This window comes from Merops nubicus, unplaced genomic scaffold (assembly GCF_000691845.1).
Source record: "Merops nubicus isolate BGI_N331 unplaced genomic scaffold, ASM69184v1 scaffold15709, whole genome shotgun sequence".
In the NCBI taxonomy this organism is placed as follows: Eukaryota; Metazoa; Chordata; class Aves; order Coraciiformes; family Meropidae; genus Merops; species Merops nubicus.
In genome coordinates, this window is record NW_008633198.1 from 58,149 (window position 1) to 67,963 (window position 9,815).

The window sequence follows — 9,815 nt, forward strand, 5'->3', positions numbered from 1 at the left end:
TTTAATATTGACTTGTCCCAGTGGACTAAATACAAATCACTGGTCGTGTCTGTCTCGATGGCCCCTGTGTGCTGTTGACCTTTGTGGATGGAACATTGCTGTCTACTGGAGACATTTGCCCAAAGGAATAGGATGCTGATATGGGATGCCAACCTAATACATGCATCAGTTCCTAGGGAAGTGCTGTAGGAAACTGCCTTTCAGAACAGCTCAGTCTCCTAGTTTCATGAAGGCTGTAATCCGAGGGCTACATAATGACCACTGCCATAAAGACACTTCTCTGCATGCCCATATCCTATCTGCTCAAGCCTGCCTAGCTTCATCTGCCATGCTGGGTGGGTCCAAAGGAAACTGCCTGTTGATTAGAGTTCAGGCACACAAATGACAACATGGAGAGTGCCACCCCATCTTCTCTCCCAAAAGACACTTGGCAAACAAGGTGATTAAACACTAGCAGTTTATGCACAGCCTTTCCTCCAGCAAGAGCCACATGTCTCAACAGTAGAAACCAATAGTTCAGATGTCATCTGTCATTCATGAAGTGGATTGATCCTTCAGAGTAACCAAATATCATGAGTATACAGGAGTATAGGAACCAGGCTTGTATAAGGGTCTCTACTGGTTGGTAGGTGTCTGGTTGCTGATCATTATGTTTGAATAGTGGAAACAATTTGCAGAGGTCTTTTATTTCAAGTGACATCTGCGTTTCATATTCTCTCATGTGGCTCTTTAAAATCTAGTTACCTTTGTGATATGACTCATGATGTGATACGTCACTTTTAACTTTGTTTAACATTTGATTACTGTGTATTGATGTCTGTATCTGAAGTGCACCCTGTCACAGCAGAAGGTTTCTACAGAAAGGAATAGAAATGTGCTAAGGAAACAACAAGTTCTGTGCAGCACCTGGGAGGAAAAGCAATTCTCAGACAAAATGGGTACTTTTATATGTATTTATTTTGTAGAGATTTGTTAAAACATTTCTCTTCCTCCCACTCAACTGGTGTTCAACAAACTGTACGCTAGCTAAGGACAGCACCCATTGCAGATGTTGTTACTATTTTAATATTGCATAGCTGTTCTAACAGATACACTGCTCTGCAGTTCTTTAAAATGGAAGTTGCAAACCTAATATAAGCATGAGATGTAAATGTGAGATATGGCCGTTTACTATCAATATGATGTAAAACTAATTTTACTTTAAACTAGGCTCAAGACAAAATGTATTATTCCTTCTTGGTGCAAGTGCATAGATTATCTGTTAATTATCATATCATGAGTCTCCAGGCTCTGCTTTCAAAAGGAAGCTAATTATTTCATCGTGCCACATGAGGATCCACATATAATTTGGTCTGGACAGCACAGGAACCTCAGCCAAACCAAGCACAGTAGCTCTGTTTCGAGCGAGGTGCTTTGTACCTTGTTAGACGTTGATGCTGATGCTCTGGCTCTGTTTCTTTCCTAGGATGATCCTCTCACTAATCTAAACACAGCTTTTGATGTGGCTGAGAAGTATCTGGATATTCCCAAGATGCTGGATGCAGAAGGTAAAGTAGAACCCAATGGTTTTTAACTTGCATTTTCTCAAGAAATTTCCCACTTCTTCTAGGTGGACTTGTATTGTACAGGAATTCAGAAACCTCTGAATGCTCCCTCCATCACCACATACTAAAAGTACAGAGAAAAAGTTACAGTGGAATAATGAGTCATCTGTTTTCCATCACTCTTCCTCCTGTGCCTCTCAGTCTTCTGAGTCTGGTGTGGAGATCTGAGGCTGGCGTGGACACACTAGGCAGAGATGAGTGACACCTGGCCGTGCCCACTGCTGACTGAAGTGTTCCCTTTCCAGAATCAGGCTTAATGCTGAGTTAGTCTGGTGTAGTATTACATTCCTTCTGCTCCAGGTTGTTTTGGTTTTTTTTTTTCTGGGCTCTTTCTGACATTGCTGGCAATCTTCCTTTTGGGGATATGATATCAGTGTTATAAACTGCTTCTTCCTGGCTACTCAAAGTGCTGGACATGAAGATCACTCACTGGCTTTGGAGACCAAGGCACATAGACCCATGTTGTTCAGAGACCAAGGCACATAGACCCATGTTGCTTTTGCTACTGACTGTGACTGCTTCCCTGAGGCCACTTGGGACAGCAAAGATTACTTTTCAGAGCCCTGTCAAGACCTGCTTGGCAGGAGACTTTGAAGACTAACTCTGGAGTACAGACAACAGCCAGTTCACTAGCTGTTGGCTGTTTGCCTGAAGCCAGCTGGATTCAATGGTAGGAGCTGTATTTCAGGCTTAGTCTGGACAGGAGAAGCACTTAGAGGCTTTTGTTAAATAAGGGAGTGAGAGGAACAAGGGGGAAAGGTGGGGATAGGACAGCTCCGGCCAATGAACCTGTTTTTGGGTAACTAGGATGTTCATATTCTTAGGTAGTATTTCCCATCCCTAGTGACAACTCTTGCTTTCCCTGCGTTCATCATGCTGAGGTCACAAAAAAAAATTGTAGGGTTTCTGGAGCAGATCCAAGTGCTTCCTGCCATTTTGTAGGAAATAAATACACCTCTAAAATAAGTGGATGTAGCTTCAGATCTCAGCAAAGCTAGGAGTGATGAAGAGGGCCCCTTGCAGGAGCTCTCATTGCTTTTCCTGATCGCCCTCTTCCCTCATGGAGTAGAGCTAATGTGCATTCCTCCACACCATTAATTCTGATCTCTGGAGGTGTTGAGTTTCCCTTGAAACTAATGAAAGGGCCTTTTGAAATTCAAGCCATCATTGTGTTGAAATGTTGGACGGGGGCATGGAAAGGAAGGAAGAAAGGATCTTTCCTGAAGAACTGCATGGAGGAACTGCAGTATAATATATTTATAAAAACCATGCCAACCTGTTGCCAGTTTGGATTGATCCAACTTAGTGTTCACAGCAATGATCTCAGGATGGGGAAGTGCTGTGACACGAGGCATGCTGACATGTGGCTGCATTAGCCTGGCCAGACCCTGGAACCAATTTTATTGTGAGGGAGGGGAACCAGGAGGGTGATCCTGGCATCTGAGACACATCTTCTGGGGAGTGCTGGGAAGCCCTGTGGAGTTGCTGTGACAAGCACATACCCCGGCAGGCCTCCTGGACCGTTGTGGTTCTCCTCCTCCTTTGCTTTCCTCCCATCAGTTGATTATGCTCTTAACGTGAGGTTTTTTTTGACAGACATTGTTGGAACTGCCCGTCCTGACGAGAAAGCCATCATGACCTATGTTTCTAGCTTCTACCACGCCTTCTCAGGAGCCCAGAAGGTATCACAGGATCCCAAGCTCCCTCCACAGAGCACACCTGGTGCCGTTGCTAATGTCCAAACCTTTTTTTTCTTTCTCTCTCTCCTCTCTAGCTACGGGCATCTTTATTATTATGTTCTTGGTAGAGTTGGCTATTGGTTCAAAGTGGTGCCCCAGACATAATATGTGGGGCAAAGGAGGGATGAGTCCCATTTCCCTATGATCAGTGGTACTTCTGTGGCACTTACATGTGCCAGCACCTTGGCACGCACACAAATCCAAGGGACTGGGGAGCTCTGCCTTCTCCATTTGCCTTCCAAACTGCTGCCCTGATGGCCAAGGACCTGCAGCCCTTCTTCCTAAGAAATTCCAGCTAGGATGTTTGGTCTCACAAAGTTGGAGACCACCATGCAGGTGCTCTGCTCCGCAGGACACTGCAGCCTGCCCCTACTGGAAACAATGCTGATAACTAGTCACTTTTTTTCCCTTCTTTTTCAAATATGGAGAAACAGAGATGACTTAGTGGTTTTATGAAGGGTTCAGTGACTACCCAAAGCTTTTCATCTTTTACCTTGCCTATGTTGCAGGTTCCCACCATACTTTAAGGTCTGAACCTGCTGCTTTCTCCAGTTGTGCTACATATTCAGTCCCAGTTCACCTGGAGCTTACAAAGCGTGTCTAACGAGTACATCCATGGTGATCTTGCAAACAAAGCATCACTTATCATGACTGATGTGCCTGGTTTTGTTCATTTGTTTCTTTTTTTTCCCCTCTTTCCTCACCCACCATGCTGGAAATGGGGCAGTCGAGTCCTTGCTGTGTCCTTAGTCATTTTCCTGTTGGCAGTGGATCCCCTTACAGAAAACACGTGGTGGGTGAAGCCTGGCAAGCGTCTCTCACCCAAAGCAGGCGGGCGGCCGCTGCTGGTGCCACAGGAGCAGAGTGGGCAGTGGGCAGGACATGCACTGCGTGGGCAGGCTCTGCTCTCTGGCTCCTGGGCGTGCAGGAATACCTTGAGAGCAGACCCTCGGACCTCAAAAGACCTCCAAAAGGGTTGTTTTTGATCTCCAAAGCTGTTTGCAGCTTTGGGCCAGGCCCCCAGACGGCAGCTGTGAAGGTGCAGAGCCCGGATCCTCGGGTCGGGGTCCCCCTGGAGTGGGGGGTGGGAGGGAGAGGGGGAGGGGTGCCGCTTTGAGCCACAAGCCAACACTGCTAGCCACCTTCTGATCCGACTTCCCAGCTCTCCGCATGGAAATCTGTTTGGCCTGTCCTGCAATGCATGATGGGAAGTTTTCTCCCCCTCTCTCACGCCACCCATGACTGTTTTGTTTTATTCTATGTGCTGCTTCTTACTTTATCCTTTCAACCTCTTTTCCTTCTCTGCACAGATATTATAGGCACGCTAAGGCCGGATGAGAAGGCCATAATGACCTATGTCTCATGTTACTACCACGCCTTCTCAGGGGCGCAGAAGGTGAGACTTTACTGCTAACAACCCCCTCCCCTCCCCCTGCCCTGCCCACCAGGAAGGTGCCAGATGCCCCATCCGCCCCAGGCCGTTTGCAGGGAAGCCCAGTGCATCCAGTGATGCGCTCAGATGTGCCATCCGAAGTCTTGCTGGAGAAGTGATGTAAACATCCTTTCAGACTTGAGCTGCTCCTTCCATCCAGTTTCACACCCTACTGGGGGTGAAAGCATTTGGTAAAGCTGGCATCGAAAGGTGAACGAATGTATTCTCTGAGTCAGTGCCCTTCCAGTGACTAGTGGGCATCATCCTGGCCAGACGATGCACCTCCAAGTCAGCCTGCTCCAGGAGACCACAGCTGCCCTCCTGCCTTACACGCTCAGCCCTTGCTAGCTCAGGGGTCTTCTCCTAGACTGGATCATCTGCAGGCTGGTTATATAGCACTTTTGTACTCCAGCCACAAAGTTCATTCCAGCCGGGCCTTGAGATTTCCCAGACGCAGGTAGAAACCATTCCTTGCTTCTCCCTGGTCATTCTCCTCTGTTTCTCAAACCACGTGATTTATTTCTCTTCCCTCTGCTTTGCCCATTTCCGTAACTTCAGTCCTTCCTCCGCTGTGTCCTCTTTACTCCAGAGTCTCTTTGTCTGGCATCAGGACATTTGTCCTCAGAGGAACCAAATAGTGAGTTCGCCTTTGGGCAAACTGCCTCCAAACTAGCAACTTCCCTGCAATTCTTTGAATAAAAGGAAAAGGTCCATCTTTTCCTCCTATGCCATAGCCTGTCTGGGCAAGATCACTGCAAAATGCAGATGGTAGGCTTTGGAACAGTGAAATCTGAAGTTCAAAACTGCATTCTTCATGTTACAAACAGATGTAAAATCTCCCTGTTTCCCCTAGCCGCAACTTCTTTCTCTCACGAGGCCTTTTCTCTTTGAGACACAGCCCATGTGTTGCCCAGCTTGAGGGCTAACTGACTCCAGGAAGAGTCCATCTCCTTTGCACAAAGCAGTGCTGATGGTCACAGCATTGATGCAGACACCATGCTGATGCTTTCAGCTTTCAGAAGGCAAACGCAGGCAGTAGGTTCCCGGGAGCAGCTCTTTAGTTCAAGCTTTTTGTTCTTTGCCCATTTTCATATAAATTATGTGATACTGTCCTGTTTCCAAGGAAGTGGGAATATGTCCCACAGCAGTGCAGTAGACTTGCCCATTTGGCATAATTTCTGTAGTTATGGCTTTTCCACTAGGATCCTGCTTTGTGAGTAGTTTGAAACCCTTAAGACTAGGCTGCAAGCTCTGGCCAGCTGATACTTGCCCAGGAAGACTGTAGTCTCAGAACTCCTGCCAGCCCAGTGGTAAGGCCTGCTGTTTGCCAGGTGCCCCTGAGGGACTCCTCCATGCTGTCTGCTTAACCTGAAGAACTCCAGATTGAGGAAACGGCAAACCACAGTATGAGGAGGGCTGCGGCCTGCTGCAGGAGCAGCCGTGCCCCTCACCAATCCCTTCCTCCTCTCCCTGTGCCCATTCCACAATTTGGAAACCTGCTCAGCAGGTCTCATGCTCTCACCAGCAATTTAGGTGGATGCTAGGTCTCCTGGGATAATTGAAAACAACCTTTTCCTGCCTCAGGACCTGAGTCAAATGGCTGGGCCAAGAACTAGAGATGGAGCTTCTTAGTTATTAAAGCTTCAATCCCACGTAGTCTAACTGGCTTTACAGGGAGGATTAAACATTTAATCCTTTATTAATTTTTTAGCAGTCCTGATGGACCAGCAACTCAACTGTGCCCTGCAGGAGGGGCACAGCTCCTTTCTGGAGCTGCCCTAGCCAGACATGAGACAACTGCCAGGTGACACAGATTCAACCCCCGGGACAAATGCAAAGTGAACACGGAGCCCAAGCCCCAGCCCAGATTGTAATGTGTTGCTGCCTCGTGCATGATTAGGTGATTTACTGTGATATCGCTCCATTTTTCATTCAGATTTTTCTTTACTGCCACCAGCCCTGAAGGGGAGGTCCCATGAGCCGCTTTCTGCTTCTTTCACTCTCTTGTACTGAGCCTTTGAAGGTACAGGGTCCCCAGCCTGACATGTGTGTGTAGATGGCTGCTTTTTCTTTATGCCATTTGTTTTATCTCTCTATATATATTTGTAGGTATACTTGCTTTGGTTGGTTTGCTTGTTTTCTAACTGCTTCTGACTTTCACACTAAATGCATGCAACTACTGGTTGGCTTAATATTTTGTAAACTTGATTTCCGGGGTGAACATTTCTAACTAACCTTTTACCATTTTATTAAGAGATTGTTTGGCAAACGGTGTTCTGGAGTGGTCCTCTGAAGGCAGAGGACAGCAACAGGCAGGCATCTTCCCTATGTGGGAAGTGCACCGTGGGAATGCGTTCCTCTGTGATCCTTCTCAGCAAAGAGACCTGGATCCATGAGCTAGGACAGCTAACTCCACTTCCATCCTGAGCAGTCCAAGTCAGAGTTGAGAAGTACAGAAAAGACAGAAGGCAGAGAAATTTCTTCTGCCTTGGCTATTCAGATTTCCATTCTGAGCCCACCAAACAGCAGGTGCATATCACACAGCAGTGTGGTCCCAAGTGCAAGGCCCTGGGCTTGCCCACGCCACAGTCTCTGAGTGTGAGTAGAACAATGTGTCAGCACAGTGCTGCACTGAGGCTGATCAGCTCACACGGGTTCTCTGAGAGTACAGGTATGCAGCCTCCAGACCTCAGGGTGAGGCATTTTCTCAGGGCTGCTCCATGCCTTGTGGGCATCCTGGCTTGTTTGGAGCCAGAATGAGCACCCTAAGTGCATCATTGCCTTTAGCAGCATGGGGAAACCAAAATGTCTTACTCCACTCCACTAATGAAGGTGTAGGGGGAGCTGCCTTGGCCTCATGTAAGCACAAAGAGCATGCCACTCTTTTTTTACCTGAAAGCGTTTCACTGAGGTTGCCATCACCTCTGATCAGCTCGTTGGCAGCAGTGTGGGAGGTATTTGTGGAGGTCACCTGAAAGCACTGGGATCCTTTTGTCCTACCTTGCTCAGAGGGAGTCAGTGTAACACCTTCCTCACGATGTTCATGGTGATAGTGGCCACAGAGCCATCCCTGCAGCAGCAGCAGCACGTTGCTGCATAGAGCACCCTGGGGTGGGCAAGACCCATTGGGAAGCAAGTCCTGGTCGGGGGGAGAAAGCCTCTACACTTCAGCTGTTAGGATAACACAAATAATGTTGTAACTGCTGACATGCAGAGGGCTTTTCTGTTTGGACAGATGTTCAAACCACATACACATGCACACGTATTTAAAAACTTGGGCAGCTGGAGGAAATCTATCATCAGATACATGTAAATAAGCCTCCATGAAATGGGGTCCCTCCTGCACAGCTGCCTGCTCCTGCAGTGAGCTCCTGGAGTGTAAAAGGAAGAAAGTTAAGAGCATGCAGGGAGCTCCTCTTCTGGGATGACTGAGCATTAGGCACCACCAGTTCCCTGCAGTCATGAGGCACATCATAGTAGGGCTCTGGCAATGTCTTTTTGGTCCCACGTCTATGTAGTTTTCTCTGGATGTCAAAAAGTAGTGTGTTAAAGTACAAACTTCAGTTAAAAACAGATCAAAGTACAAGCTTTCTTAAATGTAACCATTGTTTGCACTTTCTCCAGATACTTTTTTTTTAAGTGAAATTGCTCTTTCTCCTGCACAGGTCCCTCTGATGTGTTTTAAATTAGTTAATATTCGTGTATCTGCTAGCTGGCCTGCTTCAGTAAAAGGGACAGATGACTGTATATATGTTTTTACAGCTTCCTACAAATAAATAAGATTGCCAGATCCCCTGAGACCTTAGCATTCCATACATCACTGTATAGCCTATGATTTTATTGCTATTCTTGCTGCCTCACATCAGCTGCAAAAATTGGAGGCTTTTTTCTCAAATGGCCTTGGAGATTGAATAAACAGATAATAAAAGGCCTTTTAAAAATAGAAGAAGGTTGAAACTTGCCAGCTATAAGCTCAGCAAAACCTCTTTTGGCATTAATCCCACACAGAGTTTTAAGGCCGGACGCATCATTCACAGTTGGTTGGTTGTAATGTTGGCATGTACCCTCTCCTCTTCATCTCCACTTAGCCTCTGTGAGGACTACTCCACGGGGGTCCTGCAGAGCTCCAGCACCTTCCCCAGGCACCAGGGTGATAGCTACACTGTGGTAAGAGGGTGCTGAGCAAGCCCCTGACACCCATCACAGGGACATGTCCTCCAAGGCTTTGTGGCATGGCACCTACCATGACAAGGATAAGGGGAGCTGACATCCACTGAGAGATGCTGTGCAACGGTCAGCCTGCTGTGTGATCCCCATGCCAAACACATGCATGGCACTCCAGGGCAGACTGACTGCTTCTCAGCTCATAAATGGGATTTTTCTGATCCTTAATTTGTTCCGAATTCATGTTTTAATATGTTCAGCTTCCCGAAGAGAACAAGGTTTTGGTCCCACAATCAAGAAAAAACCCAAAACTGACCAAAACCTAAATAGTAAAAACAGGCTGTTTTGTAGTGAGGCTTGTTTTAGGAGAGTAAGCAGAAAGATTACCCAGAAAGGGGAAAAAAAATCCTCAGCTGGATCATGAGACCCTGAATATATGGTAGGTGTCATGTGGCAAGATGCAGGAGGAGGTGGCCCTGTAATGAGTGCCAGAAACACGGGGGAAGCTGGAAGGCAGCTCTTCTGGGCAGAATTTAAGGTTAGGAGGAGTATCTACTACTTTATCTTCCAAACAAAATTAGGAATCTTCTAAAGTCCAGTCTATGGGTTAACTCTGTTTAAGTGGTTCTTTCCTCAGGTAAAGGCATGTAGAGAGTTTCCTTAGCTTGACACTACTCAGTGTTGCAGCTCTGAACGCTGGTGAGGAGAGTGGAGGTGGTGGCAGAAACTGCATGTCTTTGTAAAGAGCCAGCCAACCACAGGGCCCTTGTAGGAGCAGCTTCAGAGAAGACATGGAAGTGTGGTTGTCTCACAACACACAGGGTGGGATCGGTAGAGCTGAGAATCTCTGAAGGAATGCATTCACCTCAAAAGGGA

The 9,815-nt window shown here is 47.0% G+C and overlaps 1 protein-coding gene across 1 annotated transcript in view; it reads left to right on the forward strand.

Annotated features, from left to right (window-relative positions):
* The window catches only part of LOC103780497 (alpha-actinin-1), a 46,139-nt gene that overhangs the window by 18,069 nt on the left and 18,255 nt on the right, over positions 1-9,815 (forward strand). The window contains exons 6-8 of the mRNA XM_008948185.1: positions 1,466-1,547; positions 3,201-3,326; positions 4,654-4,739. Of these exons, the coding sequence (XP_008946433.1) occupies positions 1,466-1,547; positions 3,201-3,326; positions 4,654-4,739 (294 nt within the window). The remainder of the gene's footprint in view (positions 1-1,465; positions 1,548-3,200; positions 3,327-4,653; positions 4,740-9,815) is intronic.